Consider the following 22,907-nt stretch of genomic DNA (forward strand, 5'->3'; position numbering starts at 1 on the left):
TCAATCAACTCAAATGCAGCCTAATGCTAAATCACTCGTCCAAAAGTTTGTCACTTGTATTCTTTTAAGAGCAAACATGTATTTGATATAAATTAATATAAATTAAGATGAAAAATATTAAAAATACATTTTTTGAAATGACGGAAACGCCCCTCTAAAACCCAGTAAGTAATTCTTATAATACGACTCTTATATTCACAGTAGACGACAAGCAAGTTCCCTACAGAGATTCACCCTGCGAAGCGCGAACGCCTGTCAACTTCTCTCTCTGAGTTCCACTCTTCCACCGTTTTCGTGATCCACTACTAACTCTACCTTACAGTCTCTCTCTCTACCGTCGAATCAACAGTTCAGTATGAGCTTCAGGGGACGCATTGTGCGGTGGTGAAATTGGGCAATCCCCTTGAGAAGAAATTCTCCGGCGATCCTAGAGTAGTATACACAGGTTTTTCTTTCCTCTATTCTTTACTCTGTACATACATGTATGCATATACATATACGTATGGATACGAAGTCATCTTGAAGTAGTCGTGGTCACATGGAAACTCTCTATCCAGTCAATTGTTGGTGCGGTTCCTTAGCGTAAACGGGAGGACAAAGATTAGGAATTGGAATGGGGAATTCGTGAACATTTGGATTTTCTAATTTTAATGAGGAGTCGAGGGCATTACGGTCAGTTTTTGAGTCGTGGATTGACAATCTTTTGTTGCGTCCTTCGTGGAAGCGTAGAGAGTTGGAGGGACGTGGTAGAGTCCCCAGTTTGCAAATTATGTAGGTCTATGAATCTGGATTTAGTGTGAAAAGACAATTTTGTCATTGATGGTAGTTGGATTTGCTAACGGAAATTATTCTGTAGAAAACACCCACCTCTCGCATGGTTTACTGTGGAATACCCCACGTAGTAGGCACTATTCACCGAGATCTTTCTGTATTTTGCCTTTTTGGGGTGTGTGTGGAATCTATGGACCATTATTCTTTTAATACAAATATCTGTTTATAACTTCTTATGCATATTTACTCAGTTTTCCAATTATTATTATTATTTTTTAACTTTTAACTCTTCCTTCTTTCCTTTTGTTTTGGTTTTCGCCTGAACAAGTTTTTCAAGTAATCTTGCTACCCTCAGAGGTAGTTCATTTTTTTTATTTTTTCTTGGGAAGGAGGTATTAGGCAGTCTTGAGTTTTCACTAATAGGGGTGTACTGGTTGGGTCGGTCGGTTTTAGAAGGAATCTTTATGCACACCCAATGAATGTGGGTCGTCAGACTGCTACACCAAAAGTACCTGATTGTCTTTTCAAACCAAATAGTAGGATATGACTTATTTAGTGGTCGGATTGGCAAATCATGAAACTTGAAGTGCAGTTTATTGAATTCCAAAGTTAGTTATTTATGTGACCTAAGTGTAATATTAATAAAATTAAAATATATTATGTTTAGTGAACTGTAATGATTAAAAACACCGGACCCAAAAATAAAGGATCTTATGTTTTAAATTTTTTTATTAAAAATTAAAACTGATGGATTAGGGGCGATGTGATGCTTTTCGAGCGGGTGGTCGGGCAGAGTTGGTTTATGTAAGCCCCTATTTATGACACTCTTCATGTATGTGCCACTCTTTGAATGTCCTGATTTCTTTATTTACATCCAACTCAACTCATAATGCTGGATGACCTGGAATCAAGGACCTTTTAACTTGTTTAATGAATCGTCATTATTACAACCTCTCGTTAGAGGAAATTACGTTAGACGACAGCGTATTTGCTGATCTTAACACCTTAGGTAAGGGTTTGGACCACACTACTGCTATTGGGAAGAAAAGCACTCCTCGGGTTGTCCTTCTTGCTCTTATTTAACTGGAGTTAACAATTGAATTTCTATAAGCTTTGAATAAGCTGTGTGAATTTCAGCTGTTTTTTGACAAAAAAATGAGTTACAAGTGAACTTCCACAAGTTGCATTTAAATGATATGAAACATTCTTCTATAACTGTACTTTTTTAGTTTTCAGTGCTGCATCAAATGATGCATAGTCTTTTGAACCATCTGCTCTCTTCTTATGTTATGTCTATCTGATTATGCAGGTAGTAAACAGAGAATTATCAGCTGTTTATAGTTGATCTGGTATTATTTTGCTACAAAATGGCTTCTAATGCAACTGTCAAATGTCCACCGCCCATGAAGGCTACCTCAAATGGGGTCTTCCAAGGAGATGATCCTCTCCACTTTGCACTTCCTCTTTTGATACTACAGATATGCCTGGTCGTTGTGCTTACACGAGTACTTGCATATCTTCTCAGGCCATTAAGGCAGCCGCGTGTTATTGCTGAGATTATTGTGAGCTTCTCTTTCCTTTGCCTACTTTGTTATAGCAGAACTACCACATGATTAAGTTAGTCATAACTCTTCCCGAAGTGCACTTTACAACCCCATTTTTGTATTTGAGTTTACAATCACTATAAAATACCCAAATGACTTCACACTGAGGTGCTCCTTACAGTTTTTTTTCTTGTGTTCGTCCTTCTGTATTAACCTACTTAGTTGTTGGTATTTGAAGTTCATATCATATGAACAAATACAATGAGCACTACTCTGACTAAATATATGCCACCTGGCGTTTAATTCAGAATGATGGCTCAAAGTATTCTTTTCTTCGGCAAAAGAATAGACTTCCATCAGCCTTGTCATTGGTACTATTCTACTAGAAATGCCACGTTGATGCTCTTAACAGGATATAGGCGCTGATCAACGTATCTATCTTTCACGAAATGCTCATTCTGGATGAGACGCAAATGGAAAAATAATATGGGAAGGAACTAAGTGGGGCTTGTAACATTATTCAGTATAAGACTTGGATTATTTTTCAATCTCTGATGATGAAAATTAGGACTTGAAGATGCTCCACGGAATCACTCATAGTTGTTTACCATTTGACTGATTATTAATTTAAGTTATGGAATAAATTATTCTCATTTACGAGGAAAATGGATTCTTGCAAAATTAGACATGGTACTTATTATCCATCTATCATGGAGGTATATCCCTTCAATTTCTTTCTTTTCACTATGTGAGTAAACATATTACATTACACACTTGCCCTTGCCGTTCCAATCTGCCATGCAAGGTTTCATGACATTTCAGTTGGAACTGTTGTCTGTGATCACGGTCTACTAATGGATAAACAGGAGTTATTAGCTTATTCTTTCTTTTCCATCTGCACTATTGAGTTATTTATGATATAGAATTGAGCAAACACTAGTAGAAATGTGGTATGTTGTTTCTTTGTATTGATGCACCCGTGGTATTGATCAAAGCACCTTATTATATGAAGCATGAATGGTTACTTCAGAATTCTGAGAGAATTTGGTTTTATGAAATTATACTTACAGGGAGGAATTCTACTAGGTCCATCAGCTTTAGGCCGTAACCCAAAGTATCTTCATGCTATTTTTCCACCCCAGAGCCTCACAGTTTTGGATACCATTGCCAATCTTGGTCTCCTATTCTTTCTATTTTTGGTTGGTCTTGAGCTGGATCCAAGGGCTCTCCGTCGGACTGGGAGAAAAGCACTAAGTATTGCACTTGCAGGAATCACTCTCCCATTTGCTTTAGGAATTGGGACATCATTTGTGCTCAGAGAAACTATTTCCAAAGGCGTAAGTCATGGCCCATTTCTGGTATTCATGGGAGTTGCCCTCTCTATCACTGCATTTCCTGTCTTGGCTCGTATTCTGGCTGAGCTTAAGCTTTTAACCACTGACGTTGGTCGAATGGCCATGTCTGCTGCTGCAGTCAATGATGTAGCAGCTTGGGTTCTACTTGCCCTGGCAATTGCCCTATCAGGCACTGACCAATCTCCCCTTGTTTCACTATGGGTCTTCTTCTGTGGGTCAGGTTTTGTAGTGTTATGCATATTCTTGGCTCCTCCTATTTTCAAATGGATGGCACAGCGATGTTCTCAAGGTGAGCCAGTAGATGAGATATACATATGTGCTACATTGGCTGCTGTTTTGGCTGCTGGATTGGTCACTGATATAATTGGAATTCATGCACTTTTTGGGGCTTTTGTGCTTGGAGTTCTCGTCCCAAAAGAGGGACCATTTGCTGGCGCCCTTGTGGAAAAGGTCGAGGATCTTGTATCTGGCCTGTTTCTTCCTCTGTACTTTGTGTCAAGTGGACTCAAAACAAATGTAGCCACCATTCAAGGGGTTCAATCGTGGGGTCTTCTTGTATTGGTTATATTTACAGCATGTTTTGGAAAGATTGTTGGCACTGTTGTGGTTTCTCGCTTCTGCAAGATCCCTTTCAAAGAGGCACTAACTCTTGGTTTCCTTATGAACACTAAAGGTTTAGTCGAGCTCATTGTCCTGAACATTGGGAAAGACCGTGGGGTAAATTACTATGCAACAATCTAAAAATACTAGACTTTGCTGTTGTTTCATTCTTCATCTGACTTTTTTCCCGGTGAATGTGCAGGTCCTGAATGATCAAACTTTCGCCATTATGGTTTTGATGGCTTTATTCACAACATTTATAACTACTCCTATTGTTTTAACCATATACAAGCCAGCTCGAGTGGCTAGATCGGAATACAAGCACAGAACTATTCAAAGAAAGAAGTCATATACTCAACTCAGACTGTTGACCTGTTTCCACAGTACAAGAAACATTCCCACTTTGATTAATCTCATGGAGGCTTCACGTGGTACTGGAATTAGGGAGGGACTTCGTGTCTATGCGATGCACCTGATGGAGCTTTCTGAACGATCATCTGCAATTCTGATGGTTCACAAGGCTAGAAAGAACGGGATGCCGTTTTGGAACAGGGGCCATGATTCTGATCCGAATCAGATCGTTGTTGCATTTGAGGCTTTCCAGCATCTCAGCCAAGTGTCAGTCCAACCAACAACCGCAATCTCATCGATGTCTAGCATGCACGAGGACATTTGCAATAGTGCTGCAAGGAAGAAAGTGGCAATGATTGTCCTCCCTTTCCATAAGCATCAGAGAGTTGATGGACGCTTGGAGACCACACGAGCTGAGTTGAGGCATGTTAACAGGAGGGTTCTTGAGCACGCCCCGTGTTCAGTCGCCATCTTAGTTGATCGGGGTCTTGGTGGAACGTGTCATGTAGCTGCAAGCAATGTTGACTACACCATCACGACCTTCTTCTTTGGTGGCCCTGATGATCATGAAGCTCTTTCCTATGGAGCACTCATGGCTGAGCACCCTGGCATAAGTTTGAACGTTGTTCATTTCACTGTGGACCCAAAGATAGTTGGGGACACTGTCCAGCTAGATATGGACGATCTGCATATCCCTGATGCTAGATCAAATGATGAAGTATTTCTTGCAGAATTCAAACAAAAAGTATCCAAGGATGGTTCCATCAGATTCAAAGAGACCGTGGTCAGCAATGCTGCAGAAGCAGTTGATGTGATTCACACATATAACCGTAGTAATCTATTTCTGGTAGGAAGAACGCCAGAGGGACAACTAGTTGGAGCTCTTAACACAACAAAGGAGTGCCCCGAACTGGGGCCAGTCGGCAACCTGTTGATATCCCCTGAATTCTCGACATCAGTTTTGGTGGTGCAGCAGTACCGTAGCCAGCTAACTGGAGATTCACTAAACTCACTAAAGGCAGAAGATACTGCTGAGGCAGAGTCAGATTCACAATGATTTGGCATGTAAATTCTCAAATAATTAGTCTAATCATTTGGAGAAGAATGGATCATTTGGGTGACATAAGGAATTCTTTTGCTGCATATTTAAGGCTGCATCTGGGTCAACTTTCTTATGACATTATCTCATAATACATGCAAAGCATTTAGCATTTTGTTTGTAGTGTATACTCCAAATCTTGAATTGGTGATTGGACAACTGGAGATATAGGTTTGAACCAGTTTGTATCATTCCCTCGTGTTCCATTCCAAATTGAGAATTATAGTGCCATCTTTTTCATAATAACTCATTATCCACTGCCAAAATGTTCTGTTGGATATGTGAAATAATGTACTTGAAAATTGCTTCTTTTTCATCTCGGAAATGCTGCTTCTATAAGGGTCGTCTAGACTTTAGAGACAAAAATATTATTCTTCGGATATAAAATAATCTTTCATGAATTATTGAAAGAGAGAGACAGAATCTTGGATCATAAGTTCAAGAGGAAAATGTGCAGTTTCCATAAAAGATTGTTTCTCGTGTTGGTACATTTCGTGTATGGTTCAATTGGTAAGAACAAACAACTTCAAATTAGATAATTTTAAATTTGATTTTACTTATCAAGATTAGAATTGTGATTATGTAATTCATAAGTGTGGTTGCAAGCGACCTATAATTTTGGAGATATATTCTAGGTGTGATGCCAAGCAAAATCGGAGTAGCCCAAAATTTTTAATGTAAGAATAAATTTTTTTTTTAATAACATCGAATAGAATAAAAAATATTATGCTCGCGAGCAATGCGTATGAATTTATATATTAATTTAAACATATTGATTAATACATATTAATATTTTTATCGTAATTGTTTTTATTTATTCACGCATCGCATGTGCGTAAATTACTAGTTGTGCTAAAAAGTATAAAATATTCTATTAGGTTGAAAAATTGAAATTATTCAAAATATTGATGTGTGTTAGTGCATTCTGATTTTTCATTATTTATATTTTATTGAAAAGGAAAGTTAAATTTATTTTCTAAAATAAGTTAACTGAATTATTTAAAAAGCAGTTAAAATAAAGTGATGATTTGAGAAGAAAGGGAGTGTATATAAGAAGAGATGAGGCCCCTAATCCTTTCTTCGTTTCTTGATTTACTGTTCCTTGAGGTTCCTTTCCTATCAATTCACTCCACGCTGTGCCCTAAAGCGTGGAGGACAAATTGAGGCCTATTCTTTGGGTGAATTCAGTCCTCATTTTCTTGAGTTTTCTTTTTCAAGAGACCGGCTTGTTTGGGTCCCTTTGGAAGGAAGCATGTCTCCCGCGAACTCCGCTGCCCCCAGCTCCTCTAACTACGTCTCCGTTCAGGGGGTAATGCTCGCCGCCTTCTGCAAACCTACGTTATGGATTATATATATATATATATCTAGATGTATATATAGCGATTCTTCTGCATGGTAATTTATGTGATCGTTTTAAGATATTTATATGTTTAATTCAAAAGATTATGACCCAAGGTGAAATCCGTTTCTCTTTTCTTTTTTTTTTTGAGTGTCTTGGATTTGATTTGAAGAAATTGGGTGTATTTTGCCTGGATCATTGGTCAAGGATCTGCTGAGTGATAGAAGCGTTGACTAACATTGATTTGACGTGCAATTTTATTCATGATGATGCATTCCTTGATTAGATGTAGATGAATTATATGCTGGCCAGCTGCAAGCTGTTAATCAATCTAGCTAGGATTTTGAATTGTTTGAGAAGTTTGTTGAGTGGAGTTATTGTTTTTATGCTTGTTTAGATGTTCCAAGCCTCTTTGTGTAGTGTTTATCGACCAAGAATGAGAGACAAAAAAATACTTTCAGTCTCTTTGTGTGTTGATCTCATCTCAATTATGCCTGAGGTCATCTATAAGAACATTTTCAATTATATGGATGAAAGGTATTTTAACTTTTGGGCGGGATCATTAAGTATGTGGGTTATGTTTTTACTGTCTTTTAGCTTCATATTCTGAAACGTTATCATGATCTTTCTGATTCCTCCTGCAAAATACATATTCAACACACTAGAATGCTCAGACTCAAGCCCATAAATGCTTGGTTGCTTACTCTTACTAAAATGCAGGAGGATGATCACTCAGCATCTATTGACGTTGATGTTGAGACAACTTGTTGGGGTTGTGGACTTCGTGTTCTTGTTTCTCCTTATGCATCCGTCTTTAAATGTGGCTGGTGTGGAGCTATAACAAAGCAAAATGTGGTGAAAAGCGACAACAAGTACTTCCAATGGAGACGCTTGCGTGACCGGTGTTTTGTTATGATCGTTGTTTTATTTATGCTATTCTTCATATGTAAGAACAATCACAGAAATTTCTTGCTTAATGACTTTGGCCCTCATGCCTGTTGCCCTATTGACATCTCTAAATTAGACATGCAGAATAAGTTTTAATCAACATGGATTTTTGGCATGTTACGATTTAAATATAATCGTTGCAGGTATAAAAGTTGAGTGTTTTGTTAACTCAATGTTGTATTGTCCTAATTCTGTTTTAGATAATATAAGAAAAATGACAATACTTGTCTGCAGTTAGTATTTTGGATCATTGATTAAGCCCATGCTCCATGGACCTTTCTATTTAGGCTGGCATGAAAAACTTGGAGAGTGTGGCACTCAACTTCTCTACATAAAGGCTAGATTGGTCATGTGCATTTTAACTAGGTATTTGGTTATTCATTGCATGTGATCTTGGTTTTAGTGACACACTCCCTTTGGCCCAAATTCATTACTCCTGTTTTCTTTTTAGGATGCTCTAGAATAAGAATCCATTTCCGACAATAGATACTTTTTCCCCAAAGAGTACCCTTTCCATTATAACAATGATGTGAGACCCCAATGGTCAACCACTATTTTCAAGTATTATAGTATAAAAAATGTAAATTACTTGCACTTCTACTTCCATTTTGGAACACCATTCCGCAAACTAGACCAAATATTTTGGGACGTGGAGTAGCTAAGAGAAATATGTGTTAATAAAAAATAGTAGTGAGGTCTTGAGAATCATGCTTAACAGGTGCTATGTCCTTTAGTTTGATTGAGTTTTCCACAATTCCCTAATGCTAGCTATATCATCTAATCTAAGCTGACTATATGTTTCCTTCATCTGTGGGATTTTGTATAATTTGTGTTCAATTGGTATTGGTTATACAGGTGGTGGCATTTGGGCTATTTATCCTGTAGTTTTCTCAATTAGTCACTTCTGTGGTGTTTTCCACATCACGGTTGCTGGGATATTGTCTGTCTCAACTTTATCTTCATTTTTCCTTGCGGCATTTAGACCTGCTGGTGCTCCACCCATGGTACTTTGGGGTAGCTATCCAACGGTGGGGAAAGGTGGACTGGAGAACCATACCTTCTGTCACTATTGTTCAAAGCCAAAATCTCCTAGGACACACCACTGTCGTTCTTGCGGGATGTGCATATTAGACATGGATCATCACTGCCCTTTTGTAAGTTTTGGACACTTCTCATCACTCAGAGGAAAATGTTTATGCCTTAATGCTGTTTTTCACCTGAATGGTACAATTTGTGTTACATCTGATTGCAACATAGTGTTTTCATTAATAAGAAGAAAACAATCATGTTTCAAACTGCAACAGAGTTCAAACTTCAGGTACATTAAACGCTATTGGTTCTATTCTTAAAAGCACAATTTCGCATTAAAGTGTAGATATAGTTCTCAAACCAAGTAAAGGGCGACCACTTGTGGAATGTTGTTGGGGAGGTCTGTGAGAGCAATTTTGAAGTGATGAACCATTTTCTCTTAAATGAAATTATGTCATATTGGAGAGAAGTGTCTGACAACCTGGTGGTGCTTTGTTTGGGGCTACCTTGGTTTCATTTTGTGGTTTAGCAGGACAGGTTTATAGAACATTTAATTTTATGGTGGGAAAAAGTTATTAAGATGCGACTTCTGAGGCCTAAGTAGTCAATGGAGTAGTTGGCAGCTTGGATCTAGCATTTTAGCATGTAGTTGGTTAACATGAGCATACCATATTATTTGTTTAACCTGTTGTGACATAAATAGAAGTGTTTGAAGTTGAAGACTTTTTTCATGAAAATTATGATCAGGATATATTTTGTTGCAATTTCATATACAATCATCAGATTCCTTCATTGTTTGCAGATTGGGAACTGTGTAGGTGCCGCAAATCATCGTTGTTTTATTCTCTTTCTGATATCAACAGTCATCAGTACATTATATGTTGCTATTATGACTTCCTATTCCGTACACTATATGTGGCCACCTCTAGCCCATAGGCACGTCAACCCATTGGACGGATTTATTGGCGTTGAATTGATTTTCAGTGTCTTAAAAGAGAACATTCTTGTTTTCTTGAGATCAGCACTGTTCCTACCCGCGAGAGGACTTGTTCTGGTTTATCTATTTATCGCAAGTGTTTCAGTGGGCACTGGTTTGATTGTCCTCTTGTGGCAGCAGCTTGGGTACATATATGTTGGAAAGACTTACCTGGGTCATCTAAGTGCGGTGGACGGTGAAGAGATGGTGGAAAGGGATTGCCAAAATCTTTTGAGATTTTTCGGTTGTCCACATAATGCAGCAGTGTATTTGCCTAGTTATTGGAAATCAAGAAAAAGTCATAAGAAGTAAATTCAGAGGTAAGCTAATTTCATTTATATCAATTTTCATTATGTTGCCAAACTGCAGTTGTCTTTGACTTTTAATTTGGTCTTATAGTACATTTGTGGTTCTGAGGTGAATGGCAATTGAGGAAGTAGGTTGCCATGTCTTCCTTCCGGAACTGCTCGGCAATCCACATGTCATTGGCTGGAAGTATGGACCAATGACAACCTCATTTAGGATGCTAATTGACTAATATTCAAACACCTAAGCAACACCCAGGACCCAACTACATGATTATGCATGAAAGTTGAATACAATATCACTGCAAAATTTAATAAAGGATCACATACACTGTGCCAAATAATGTTATTTTTGCATTGAGAATTACAGTTGGTTAAAGTTGCATCCTAAATAATGAAGAGAAATTCTATTACTTCTAGCTATCTTTTCCCTGGAACCATATAGGGCCTTCACTATCAATTTGGAGAAGATATATACCCCGAGGTAAATTAAAAGAGTAAATAAAAAAAGCAGGAAAGCATATATGAGCAAAGACAGGTAAAGTTGGATCATTTTAGTGCTATTATATATATATTGGCATGTAAATCATGACTTATTTACTGTTCCATAAATAATCCATGTCTTATTTCATGCACATTAACAACAAATGATTGGAGAGTATGATATTTGGCTAGTCTTTTGGTCCTTAAAAATTAAAAACTCATCTACTGATATAGCTGTCTATTAGTCTGGATGCAGTGATAAAATGCCTCTGTCAAATTAGGAATGCACAAAATATTGTAGAATTCTTTTGGCTGAATTTATACTTGGTATCAGGATACATGCTCTTTCAAGTCTTAACTTGTTTTGTGATGTATTCTCATAGGTTGGAGAAATATGAATTTGCTTTCTGGTAGCTTGATTCGTAGTTTTTGCAGTCCACCCACCCAGCGTTGGCTAGATCAGTAAGTATTCCCTACTCGCACAGCTCAACAGCTATGAGAGAGTTTAGGCAGGCAGGCACGCAGGGTAAGTGCCTCAGAAGGTGGTACAAATGATTAATTATCATGGCTCTACCATATTATTCTGTTTTTTGTTGCTGAAAAGAACCTGCTTGTGGACCTCAAATGGTTAGAGCTCTGACTGAAGCTCCAAAGCAAGTGTTGTGTGTGTTGAACAAGCTGCTGGGAAAAACAATCCTGAGTGCTGACTATTCAATAGGCATAGGAAGATGTTCATGTTAGCTGATTTGTGTTTTTCTTTGGAGATGCATAGCGCCACAGTGCCAGCCAAAACAAAGGATTTTGTTTAAATCTTGTAAAGGTTTAGTCCCCCATTACAAGTATTGCAACTGAGTGGGAGAGAGCATATATAGAAGAAAGAAAGATAAAGGGGTTTTGATTTTCGTTTTCTTACAGAGATGACAGAACGCCCACTTCTTGTATTTAAACTCATGGGTGGAGCTTTTTTACTGTATCCGAGCATATACTTGGTTGCTATTCTTGTAGCTTGTCCTTTCTTAATATTTTTCACCTATGGGGCCGGGGTCAACTATGATGGATGAAGCTTATACTATATAACCAGGTTTAAGACTTTACAATTTGTCACAAGAGCCTTAGGGGTGGTTTTGTAATGGAGATAAATATAAATATCCCTTAATCCCTACCAAGAGATATTTTCCTTCACCTACCACACCCTGAAATGGCACCCTAGGAATCATCGTACTCGACTCAAATGGAATAGGAGTAGAGTTGGACAGGACAACCCCTGGTTAGCAGGTGAGGCCAAATACCCTTTCACTCTCTCCAACTACCACTCCACTAATTATTCTTTTCATAGTTAAGCAAAGTGGTCTTTTCTTCTTACCACAAATATATCTATTCAATGTTCACAAATTCTAATTCAAATTCAACTTTACTTATTTTTAATCAATTTAATATTGCCAATAAAATTTTATTTAATTGACGAAATTAAAGTCCTCAACCTAATGATAATTATTAATCAATATAAAAAAATTGCAATAAAGTTCACCCTGATTGCTGAAATTTTATTGTAATAGTTTGGAAAAACACGGAGGACAGTTGCGTCATTTCATGCGCCAACTACCATCTGACTGTTCTTAGTATTTATCCAACTCCATTACTGTGATATTAACGAACACACACTCTCTCTCTTTCTCTCTCTCTCTCTAGAGCTCCACTCTCTGCATCTCCCCCTCCAAAATTCCTCGGTAGCCGCGGCCGAAATGGAATCAGCTGCCATGTCCCAAATCGGGCTAGCAGGGCTGGCAGTAATGGGCCAGAACTTAGCCCTTAACATCGCCGAGAAAGGCTTCCCAATCTCCGTCTACAACCGGACAACCTCCAAAGTGGACGAAACTTTAGATCGAGCCCACCGCGAAGGCCAACTCCCCCTCTTCGGCCAGTACACTCCCAAAGATTTCGTCCTTTCTATCAAGAAACCCCGCTCCATCATCATCTTAGTTAAAGCCGGCGCCCCCGTTGACCAAACCATTGCCGCCCTCTCCGCTTACATGGAGCCCGGCGACACCATCATCGACGGTGGCAACGAGTGGTACGAGAACACCGAGCGCCGCATGGTCGACGCCTCCGCTAGTGGCTTGCTCTACTTGGGAATGGGGGTTTCTGGCGGCGAAGATGGGGCGCGTCACGGGCCCTCGTTGATGCCTGGTGGGGCCCACAGGGCTTACTTGAACATTCATCATATACTTGAGAAGGTTGCGGCTCAGGTGGATGATGGGCCATGCGTTACTTATATTGGCGAGGGTGGGTCCGGGAATTTTGTGAAGATGGTGCATAATGGGATCGAATATGGCGATATGCAGCTCATTTCGGAGGCATACGATGTTTTGAAGAATGCTGGGGGGTTGGGGAATGAGGAGCTGGCGGAAATTTTTGGGGAGTGGAATCGTGGGGAGTTGGAGAGTTTCTTGATTGAGATCACATCAGATATTTTTAGGGTGGAGGATGAGGAGACGGGGAATGGACATTTGGTGGATAAGATTTTGGATAAGACCGGTATGAAGGGCACGGGTAAATGGACTGTTCAGCAAGCGGCTGAGCTGTCCATAGCAGCTCCTACCATTGCAGCTTCGTTGGATAGTAGGTATATGAGTGGGTTGAAGGAAGAGAGAGAGGAGGCAGCGGAGATTTTCAAGAAGGAAGGGTTGAAGGAGGAGATCAATAATGTGAGTGCCGTGGATAAGAAGAGGTTGATTGATGATGTTAGGCAGGCGCTTTATGCGTCCAAGATTTGTAGTTATGCACAAGGGATGAATTTGTTGAGGGCAAAGAGCATGGAGAAGGGATGGGGCTTGAATTTGGGGGAGTTGGCGAGGATTTGGAAAGGTGGGTGCATTATTAGGGCTGTCTTCTTGGATAGAATCAAGCAGGCATACCAGAGGAATCCTGGGTTGGCAAACTTGTTGGTGGACCCAGAATTTGCAAGGGAGATGGTGCAGAGACAGGCGGCGTGGAGGAGAGTTGTGGGCTTGGCAATTCAGAAGGGGATTAGCGTTCCAGGAATGTCTGCAAGTTTGCAGTATTTTGACACCTATAGGCGTGGGAGACTTCCTGCCAACCTTGTGCAGGCTCAGAGGGACTACTTTGGTGCGCATACCTATGAGAGGATTGATCGCCCAGGATCTTACCACACCGAGTGGTCCAAGCTTGCTCGGAAGGCCAGAGTGTAGTGCAGATTGCTAGATTGAGGTTTGGTTACTGAAAAATTGTTCTAGCTTTGGTGATCTTGAGGCATTCATAGTTGTATCCCCTGATGAGGATTTCCTGCTCACTCATAACAAACATATTTTGTAGCCTCTGCGTTGTTGTGAATGCAGTTAATAAGAGGAGCATTCCTTTTTCAACTCAGGCGGTGTTGATATTGCAAATGATTGTCTTTATTGCAATTGCATGATCCGTTTGATCCTTTTATGCTTAATTAGATTTCTCAGAGTATTACGAGCAAGAACTTTGACATAGTCCATTACATCACAAACCATTAGGACACTGCTGCTGCAGCTGATATCAACAATTGATAGCGCACAACTCATACTGTTGTAATGGTGCATCTTTGGGTATTTCATTGACTGCTATGTAGATCATGTGCAACTTTAGGTCAATGAGTAATTCAGTATGGACGGTCATTTAGTGAATTTAGGAGGGAAGTTAATTACTTCTTGAAATATGGGTGGAGTCTAATTAACATATATATTCTTGAGGTTGTGGTGTGTTCCTCTTACTCTATTGGGGTGTGCATGCACATTAGTTTTTTCCTTGTTCTGGTAGTTGATCCATTACTGTTGATTTGAACGAATAGCTGTCACTGATTTTTTTGGGGATGTTCTTTCTTGTCATCAGCTTGTTCGTCTGAATCGCACTTACAATTTGGCTGAGATATGCTCCTGACTATATTCATTTCTTAAATCTCTAGAAGTTGTAATTTGTGTAGAGCTACTGCTTTTCCATATGCTTTGTTCTTGTACGATAAATCGATGCACAACATGATGAATGGATGCTTGTGCATCATGATGAATGGATGCTTATTGGAGAAGTTCTATTCTGACCTAATGGAAATCCCCTTGAACACATCTTAATAGGAACACAATAAGCTCCAATCATTTACAAACATAAAAAAGTGGAAATTTTTTAGCATTCTGCCCCCGATTGTAGTCCCACTGTGGACAAATTGACCTGGTTTCAAGGACTTGATTATTTGACGGTTTTATGCTGTTAATTGGAAGTTTTAAATTTTGTGGTTTTGATGGTTTGCCTTTAATGATGTTGTGATGTCTTTTAATTACAACTTTTTTGTGACTTTGAATCATATAATGATATGTCATAATAGTCTCCAGCGCATAACTGCAGTTTTTCAATTGTGGAGTATAGTGAATACACTGTTCTATAATCAGGGGTTCCAGGACTATGGCCATGTGACAACATCTTGCTCTGGTTCTTATGGTCACTTCTTCGGGTTTCACTCGACCCATTCTGAACCCGTGGTACTTAGGACCATTTTGGACTTGACCCTTTCCGAACCCAACCCTAATCACTGATTTGCCAGATACAGCACTCATCCTTCAGACAGTCAATATGGCTGTAAAAGACTCACTTTATGTGCATCTGAATCATGTATTGTTCAGTCTTTTTAATTTACAACAGATCAAACCAGTTAACATATGTTGGAACATTCACAGATTACAATCCGAAAACAGACCCTGATATCTCAACGGTGTTAAATAAAAGAAAACAAGGAAAAGTGGGCACATTATTAAGCATACCAAGAAAGCTTCAGATTTGGGACAGCTGTAGTCTCAAGCACAGGCCGAGTTCTCGTCACTTCGGCTAGTGGCATTTTGCTGCTAGAAATCCAATATGTTTGCAGACACTCCCCATCATCTGCTTCCTTCTCCATTTCTTGAGTTCTCTTCCCGACGAATGATCTAACGGCCACTATCCCTGCCAATCCCACTAAAATCAACCCCACAAATCCAGCCAGAAAACCCACAACCCACAAGGGCCAAATCTCCTGCTTCTTCTCGAGCGGAACGACTATCGAGAAATGGCCTTGATTCGTGCTGTAACACACATTTGGCAAGCTCATTTCACTCAGAAAAACTTCACCAGAACCACCAAAGAAAGCACACTTTATCCTTCGATCTCTCTGTACAACCAGCATCGAATCCTGGAACTCAATCGATATGGGCTTCCCCATCGTGTTGAGCTCGAGCTTCGACAAGTTCTTGCTGCTCAAATGTGATGCATCATATACCAGCAAACCAACAACAGGAGTCACCATTGTGTACCCTGACAAGGAATAGTATGAAGAAGACCAGTTTCCCAAGTTATGGTAAACTATGAGCAGCCTTTTCACATAAGGCACAGGTAGTGTTCTTGGTGGGATCATGAAGTCACTGAAATTGGCACCTTTTCTCCACAGAGTTGTGCTTCTGAGCCCCACAACCGAAACCTTCATCCCTGCAAGATTTGCAGGGAGAGTGGCGTTATAGAGCGCACCGGTGTGCGGCCGGCGGTGAATCATAACTCTGAAAGCATGCTCATGAAGAATGGCGTCCAAAGATTCATCAAAGTTGCTTCTGAAGCAGTGAATCCAAGAAGAGAAATGTAAGAACAGAAACAAAGAGATAAAGGTAAAATAACTCCTGTTGTTTCCCATACAGTACATGTTTGAACCTCTGGTGTTGATGATAAGGCTCATATTTCTATGGTGATTTCAACTTCACTGGGGCCTTGCAACGGTAAATGTTGAAGGCAATGATTTCAACTTCACTGAATCTTCTAGTCTTCTCAAAAGTGTTGCACTCATTTCAGAGTTCTCCATGGCCTTTTTCTGCTTCAATCATGTTCTCTTTCTGGCTACTATCCCACCTAAATTTATGCCTCAATCCTTTGGGTGACTTCAACTGCTATGACTCCCAAACTTTTCTTAGCTAAAATTTGATTCATGCAAACGTCAAGAATATAACTTGGGACCAGGCCCAATGAATGAAAATGGTGGATGGAGCAGTGCAAATGCAATGATGAAGCATTGTGGTGTACCAAAAAGGCTGAGAGGAGACAATGTTCCATGAAATTCGGGTTAAAGCGCACGCTTGTAGTTGCTTTTGCTCTTCTTGGTGTGGGAGCCAGTTTAGGGCTGAATCATGGAGGTGGACCAAGACTCCTAATTACAAGGGACAACGTACCATGTCTTTTTTCACAAATTATTCATATAATTACGCGTAAACCTATTACAAATATCAAAATCATTTATATAAATTATTTTTGTTTTTTTAAAAAATATACCTATACCATCAAAACCATCAAGATTATTACACAAACTATCGTATTTTTTAGGGATACACTCCTCTCCCATGAGATTTGATGTAATTATACATAGACTCCTGTGGCTTGGGTATTTACATTTAACACCTTGAAGTTTGCTTCAATCTAACAAATAAGTCCCTTCGTTAGCCAAAATTCACCGAATTTGCTGATATTAACAAAAAAAATTAAATGAGAATTGGGAGTAACTGATTACTAACTTATTTCAAGACAAATAATTTTTTAAACTAAACTACCCTCATAATGGGGAAGATATCTCTTCACATGCATCAATGCGCGAAGACATATGAGGGTAATTTGATCATAAAAAGATTTATTTGACCTGTAATAAATTAATATCAACAAATTTAGTGACTTTTGATTAATGAACTTATTTGTTAGACAAAAACAAATCTCAAAAATACTAGATGTAATTTTTTAAACTATAAGGAGTTTATATGTAATTACACTAAACCTCAGGGGAGGAGAGTGTAATTATCCAAACTTTTTTAATTGTAAGGGGTGGTTTATGCAATTATCCAATCTTCAAGAGTGGTATTTGTAAATAAATTATAAGGTAGGGGTATAAATACAATTATCCCTAATTGATACTCGCCTTTATTTAATTTTTTGGTATTTCTTTTTCCTTTTCTATAAAGTTTTGGGCAGAACTGGGTTGTCCAAAGCTTTTCTCATTCATAATTTTAAAATATTATTTCTTTTCCTCCAACCCAAAATCCAATTGTCTTTTAGAAAAAGAAAACGTTAAAAGCGACTCATCAAATACGTATGTAGAATAATTGCCACCTTCTCTTCATTAACTTTGTATACTTTTTCAGAAAATCAATTTTCAAGAAACAACCGGCTGTATTCATCTCACAGTCATTCTCAGGTCCTATTTATACAAAGGCTTACCATCCCACAGTAGTTTATGTTTGATCAGTAAAGCAACAAGAAACCAAGATCCTTAATATGTGCATGATGTTTCCTACAGCAGTTCCATTAACCGTAGCAAAAAGATTCAGCCGAGTAATACGAAAGATCAGCCATTGGACTTCATCATTCCTCATCCATCCAATTCCTCTAATATGCCGAGCAGCCCTCCATACAGGTCGTCTTCGTTGCTTTCCTTCTCGATTGTGAGCTCAGCCCTCAGATGGAGAATGCCATTGATGAAGAAAGGGCTTCCATCAGCTACAAATGCCGTCCACGGGACACCAAACATGTTGTGGTGTCCAATGGTCTTCTTTCCTCCGTCGAATATGTATGCTCCTCTCCACCAGGTCACAAACTCCTCAGAGGGCTTTGTTCTTGATGCAAGCTCATAGACAACAGTACAGGCAGCTGATCTTGGCCCGTCGACAAAGAAAAACAGTCCGAAAGAATGAACAAAGTTATGATGGCCCGGGATGCTGCATTGGCCAGTCAAGTAAATTTGTTGCCTGCCCAAGTGAAAAAGCTGCGAGTGGACTTGACCAGTTGGGAAGAGACGTAGACATTCTTCCTTTCTAAGATCAAAATAAACGATGCTATGTGGACGAGGCAGTTCAAATTCAACTACCTGAATTGGCCAAAATTTGTATGCGCGTTGGACCAAGTAATGGCGTGTTGTAAAGTTGACCCACTCTGCTGCAAGATAGCGCTGTCGATGAGAAGTCTTGGCCTTGAAAAATAGAGCCTCGAGAACAATTCTTGAAGCTAGTTCAGGATCAATGTCATTGCAAGTAAGGACTTCTTTCAGATTTCCGGTAATCATTAGTGGAAAACGAATGAGGCGAAGCAGATGCGTTTTCAATATCTCTCTTCTTTCCTCCAACTTTGGGTAATGTTTACGAGCCCACTTCAGCACAATATCGTATACATCGTACTCTGTTGCTACCTGCAAGTCATCACTGGAGAGAACTGCTTCAATACCAACTAAAGGCAGGTCAAGTACCTCTTCCTGAAACCTGATTAATCAATGAAAGAGAGTTATGAAGCAGCAAACCTAAAACTAAGAATCAGCAACAAAGATTGACTCATCTATAGCTAGAAGTTAACAGCAAAAACATTTCTTCAAGCCAGAATTCAAGTACACACAAACAAATCAAAGGTCAATTAGCTAATTCAGAATAACATGGAGCGTAATATCTATGAAAGGAAATAGATGATTATTCATTGTTAGTGGTGTTTACTCTGCCCCCTGTTATATCAAAATTACAAATACCACCGTTTGACTCTCGGAATTTGGTCAAGACCAGATGGAATTGTCAAAGGACAAGTTTACATTGCTAAGATTTAATAGCTAGAGGGGGTAACATAAAAGAAGGTGTATATTATATATTTTCAATATGTTTTTTCTTTTTATCCTTTGCACAGAAATCCAAGAAGTCACATATGAATTACTTAGTTATGCAATTAGTAGAAAATTTGAGAGGCACATTCCTGCAAGCCTAAGATAAGTTAATAACCACGGTTATGAGAAGATATAAGAAAGAAAAAGCATTTATCACTTTAAATTATATACCGATCAAATAGTATGGATTATCTCAACGAAAGACTTTGAGCACAAGAGGAAAAAAAAAACATTGAGCTATACAGCGACTTCAGTCCCCATATAGAGCTAAGTCAAATGGAGCTTCTAATGTTGGATCACGAGGATCACATAGTCCATGGTTATTGATTCCAAAAAATATTACTTACATAACTAATTGTCATGACTTAAATTGTTGTGTCTATTCTTTGGTTGGTTTAGTTTCTTTGTCAACAAGAAGTACTTTATTAGTAAACTAATGAAATGGTTGGAACTAAATAGATTTTGGTTTTGATGGTTAAATTTTGTAAGCTTGGGGTTTGTAAAGTTATGAAAAAATCTCTATAACAATGACAAATTTTGGTTCAGTATCCTTCAGAAGGGCATTTCTGGATAACATTGCAAAACTACGTGGCATATAAAAATACATGAGAGCATTTTGGGATGTTTATAACAGTTATGATGACAAAGTTATCACACATCATCAGTTTGACTACCGAAAAGGACTAATAATTAGTCAGAGACAAAGAACAAGGAAGGTCACTGTGATTTCAAAACTAAGTGGGTGTATAATTAGCCAAAGTTACGGGGAAGGATGGTGTAATTATCCCTTCATTGTTAGTGCACCATTCCTTATACCGAAACCTATAATAAAAGAAAGGAATAACAGGTATTTCTTCACAAGAAAAGATGGGTACTTACCCGCCTATGTCCCTGAACTGTGCAGCAAGGAACTTGCTGGCAGCTTCTTTAAGTGGCTGAACTGAATCAGACATTAAAACAGTTGGAGGAAGATTCAAATAAAGCAAGGCTGATTCATAGTCCATCGGCAATTTCAGCAATAATTGGCTGCAGTACCTCAAGCATGCAGCAACCTGAAATTTGTCAGCAATCACCAACACATCCAGCAAAGCACAGGGAGTAGTTCTTGTTAGAGTATTGCTATACATAAAGTTCAACAAATCCATGAGGGAAGCTTCATCTGCACATCATGTTGAAGTAACTCAAGGATATCAACGTTGAGTAAATTGAACTTTCAAGTAAAAACTTAAGCACCAACGATATGCTGCAGTGCATACCTGAGGCTTGAATCCTTAGAGTTACTTGTTGCTGCTTTGACTCTCTCATGCCATTCGAGAACAACTAGAAAACAGATGAACAGTGGGAACAAAGAGGAGTCGAAGTAGAAGAAAGAAAAGACGAAATCAAGTTAAACACAACTTACTTTGTAGAAGAATGGACTATGTGCTGCTAAAATTAGAGAGCTGAAGTATATAATCCTCTCTCGCACTACAGAATGATCCATGCTGGGGGATGTTTCATTGCCCTGAGCAGCTTCACGGCCTACAGAGTTATCCTATTAGCCTTGTCTAGTTTTAAGGACAAGAGCTAAGAAATTCAAATTCTCAAATATGAGGATGTGCAGTTCCTTCAGGTGCTGAAGAGAATCTCGATGAAAGGTTTTTGAATTGAATGAAAAAGTGGAATTGTTCTGCAGTGGATTCATAAGGGGCAAAAGTGCATTAGGATTGAAACAATAAACTACGGGCAAGGATATAATAACCTAACAGGTTTCTTTTGTTGCTGTTGCGATTCCCCATAAGTGGTACAGAGGACAATAGTGAATCAAAATTGGAAATGATAGATCAGAATGAAACGTTAAGCAAACCTGCTGATTTAATATATTATTAAAACCTTAGTTCATGATGAGGTGGAAAAAAATTGGCAAACTTCAGTGTAACAGGGGAATAACGAAAAAGATGTAATTCAGGAAACCGCTAAAAGGAAGTCTATATGTCGATAATATTCAGAAGCATCTTATGCCTATTTTAAGGCTTAAACAAAGCGATGAATTTCTTTCATTCCAATTCATCACTTATCGGATTTCTATGAGGACAATTATCATTTGACACAAAGTAGAAAGGGTCATCACGGTTTAGTCACAAGAATGAGCACACTCAAATTATCACCCGGATGACAAATGCATTGTCTAACGGATTCCATATGTCCACATTCCACTCTGATCTGACACAATATGTATGTCTACTTCCAATGAGGACGGCTCATACATCCATTCAAATACACTACTTCCGTAGTGAACTCTTTCTGATAATAAGCTGGAAAACCAAAACCAAATATGACATCTCTGTATAACTAACTTTCTCGATCCTAAGATCCATTCAAATCAATAATTCTTGATGGGAAAAAAGAAAAGGTATATCCAAATATTGCCCAGCAATCACTTAGAATTTCACAACCTTCACGGAAGATCCTTTAGACCATATTTTTAATCCAACCCAATACCTAATCTCAGCATAACATCCACGTCAAGAAATAAGGTTACACGCATTTCCAATCGTCAAGTGCTACCTTCAAATGCAATGAGTGATTTTCTTTACAGAAAAAGAAGAAAAAGAAAACTTCAAGAAAATCCATTGTAAGCAAACCCACCCCAAGAAGAAGTTTCTTTGCCTCCAAAGCCACCCAAATTCATAGAATCAAGTATTAAACACCATTTTATATTCCTCAACTATAAAAGTCATCACAACGTATAAAAATCACATGCATCATATTAAATGCAAATGCACCCAATGTTCTTGTAGGAGCCAGTACCATTAGCATGGGTGAGCAGGGCGTCGCGGTCGGGGCAGGACTCGGGAGGGTCGTCCGTGATCTCAATCTTGAGAATCCTATCAGAGAAACCGACGTTGTTGAATGCAAATGAAAAGTCTAAAGGGCATTGCGGTGAACCGACGCCAGGCGAGCTGCCCGACTCCATCACCATCGTTCTCTGATCAAACAAAATTATAAACTTGTCGAATTCCGGCGCCTAAAATCTTCCTATTGTAATGATCACTGTCTCTGCATGAAACCCAGTGACGCGGTATTCGGGAGGAACGGAACGGAAAGTTAATGAAGAAAACTGAAAATTGATTCTTGGTTGGGTTTCCTCGCTTGGGGTTTTATCAAGGTTTATCGTTGGGTTTGAAATTACTTAATTTGTTGAATAATACCCGCCATATCAACACCCGTTTTCTGCTTCTCCAGCGCTTCAGGGGAAGAATTAATCAATTATTTTTTAATGTTCTTGCAATCTTCGTGGAATGAAATTATTCTTAATATATATATCCATAAGCCCAAAGAAAACTCAAATAACAAATAATAATTATAACATTTTTTTTTCTATGGAAGGGAATATAAGACTCTAATACTTGATAATAATACAAAAAGTCCACCTTATACATGAGATGTTGTG

The 22,907-nt window shown here is 38.8% G+C and overlaps 6 protein-coding genes across 6 annotated transcripts; 3 read left to right on the plus strand and 3 right to left on the minus strand.

Annotated features, from left to right (window-relative positions):
• On the plus strand, positions 160 to 5,764 carry LOC105164027 (cation/H(+) antiporter 18). Its single transcript, XM_011082575.2, has 4 exons — positions 160 to 445; positions 2,081 to 2,333; positions 3,386 to 4,387; positions 4,473 to 5,764. The coding sequence occupies exons 2-4, from the start codon at positions 2,139 to 2,141 to the stop codon at positions 5,676 to 5,678; spliced, it is 2,403 nt and encodes an 800-aa protein (XP_011080877.1). The 5' UTR covers positions 160 to 445; positions 2,081 to 2,138; the 3' UTR covers positions 5,679 to 5,764.
• On the plus strand, positions 6,792 to 11,800 carry LOC105164028 (protein S-acyltransferase 11). Its single transcript, XM_011082576.2, has 5 exons — positions 6,792 to 7,029; positions 7,780 to 8,005; positions 8,863 to 9,161; positions 9,839 to 10,332; positions 11,184 to 11,800. The coding sequence occupies exons 1-4, from the start codon at positions 6,973 to 6,975 to the stop codon at positions 10,322 to 10,324; spliced, it is 1,068 nt and encodes a 355-aa protein (XP_011080878.1). The 5' UTR covers positions 6,792 to 6,972; the 3' UTR covers positions 10,325 to 10,332; positions 11,184 to 11,800.
• LOC105164029 (6-phosphogluconate dehydrogenase, decarboxylating 2, chloroplastic-like) lies at positions 12,440 to 14,183 on the plus strand. Its single transcript, XM_011082578.2, has one exon. It carries the CDS (start codon positions 12,543 to 12,545, stop codon positions 14,007 to 14,009), a length of 1,467 nt encoding a protein of 488 aa, XP_011080880.1. The 5' UTR covers positions 12,440 to 12,542; the 3' UTR covers positions 14,010 to 14,183.
• Positions 14,406 to 16,891, minus strand: LOC105164030. The gene is made up of 2 exons (XM_020694852.1): positions 16,500 to 16,891; positions 14,406 to 16,412 (listed from the first exon to the last, which is right to left on the minus strand). Exons 1-2 carry the CDS (start codon positions 16,532 to 16,534, stop codon positions 15,587 to 15,589), a joined length of 861 nt encoding a protein of 286 aa, XP_020550511.1. The 5' UTR covers positions 16,535 to 16,891; the 3' UTR covers positions 14,406 to 15,586.
• LOC105164220 (BTB/POZ domain-containing protein POB1-like) lies at positions 17,932 to 20,802 on the minus strand. Its single transcript, XM_020694853.1, has 3 exons — positions 20,731 to 20,802; positions 20,354 to 20,633; positions 17,932 to 19,088 (listed from the first exon to the last, which is right to left on the minus strand). The coding sequence occupies exons 1-3, from the start codon at positions 20,777 to 20,779 to the stop codon at positions 18,206 to 18,208; spliced, it is 1,212 nt and encodes a 403-aa protein (XP_020550512.1). The 5' UTR covers positions 20,780 to 20,802; the 3' UTR covers positions 17,932 to 18,205.
• LOC110012175 lies at positions 20,862 to 22,664 on the minus strand. The gene is made up of 2 exons (XM_020694979.1): positions 22,265 to 22,664; positions 20,862 to 20,995 (listed from the first exon to the last, which is right to left on the minus strand). Exons 1-2 carry the CDS (start codon positions 22,434 to 22,436, stop codon positions 20,862 to 20,864), a joined length of 306 nt encoding a protein of 101 aa, XP_020550638.1. The 5' UTR covers positions 22,437 to 22,664.

Source organism: Sesamum indicum, linkage group LG6 (assembly GCF_000512975.1).
Source record: "Sesamum indicum cultivar Zhongzhi No. 13 linkage group LG6, S_indicum_v1.0, whole genome shotgun sequence".
NCBI lineage: Eukaryota > Viridiplantae > Streptophyta > Magnoliopsida > Lamiales > Pedaliaceae > Sesamum > Sesamum indicum.

What these genes read in the sequence shown, in the direction of transcription:
- LOC105164220 (XM_020694853.1), bottom strand. Translation starts at nt 20,779, where the DNA reads ATGAGAGAGTCAAAGCAGCAACAAGTAACTCTAAGGATTCAAGCCTCA. An exon ending in TCTAAGGATTCAAGCCTCAG is followed by an intron (nt 20,634 to 20,730) that starts GTATGCACTGCA and finishes CATGATGTGCAG; the next exon opens with ATGAAGCTTCCCTCATGGAT. An exon ending in CAGTTCAGGGACATAGGCGG is followed by an intron (nt 19,089 to 20,353) that starts GTAAGTACCCAT and finishes TTGATTAATCAG; the next exon opens with GTTTCAGGAAGAGGTACTTG.
- LOC105164027 (XM_011082575.2), top strand. Translation starts at nt 2,139, where the DNA reads ATGGCTTCTAATGCAACTGTCAAATGTCCACCGCCCATGAAGGCTACC. An exon ending in GTGTTATTGCTGAGATTATT is followed by an intron (nt 2,334 to 3,385) that starts GTGAGCTTCTCT and finishes TTATACTTACAG; the next exon opens with GGAGGAATTCTACTAGGTCC. An exon ending in ACATTGGGAAAGACCGTGGG is followed by an intron (nt 4,388 to 4,472) that starts GTAAATTACTAT and finishes GTGAATGTGCAG; the next exon opens with GTCCTGAATGATCAAACTTT.
- LOC105164028 (XM_011082576.2), top strand. Translation starts at nt 6,973, where the DNA reads ATGTCTCCCGCGAACTCCGCTGCCCCCAGCTCCTCTAACTACGTCTCC. An exon ending in ACTACGTCTCCGTTCAGGGG is followed by an intron (nt 7,030 to 7,779) that starts GTAATGCTCGCC and finishes ACTAAAATGCAG; the next exon opens with GAGGATGATCACTCAGCATC. An exon ending in TGGATCATCACTGCCCTTTT is followed by an intron (nt 9,162 to 9,838) that starts GTAAGTTTTGGA and finishes CATTGTTTGCAG; the next exon opens with ATTGGGAACTGTGTAGGTGC.
- LOC105164030 (XM_020694852.1), bottom strand. Translation starts at nt 16,534, where the DNA reads ATGAGCCTTATCATCAACACCAGAGGTTCAAACAT. An exon ending in AACACCAGAGGTTCAAACAT is followed by an intron (nt 16,413 to 16,499) that starts GTACTGTATGGG and finishes TCACTGCTTCAG; the next exon opens with AAGCAACTTTGATGAATCTT.
- LOC105164029 (XM_011082578.2), top strand. Translation starts at nt 12,543, where the DNA reads ATGGAATCAGCTGCCATGTCCCAAATCGGGCTAGCAGGGCTGGCAGTA.
- LOC110012175 (XM_020694979.1), bottom strand. Translation starts at nt 22,436, where the DNA reads ATGGTGATGGAGTCGGGCAGCTCGCCTGGCGTCGGTTCACCGCAATGC. An exon ending in CCTGCTCACCCATGCTAATG is followed by an intron (nt 20,996 to 22,264) that starts GTACTGGCTCCT and finishes ATAACTCTGTAG; the next exon opens with GCCGTGAAGCTGCTCAGGGC.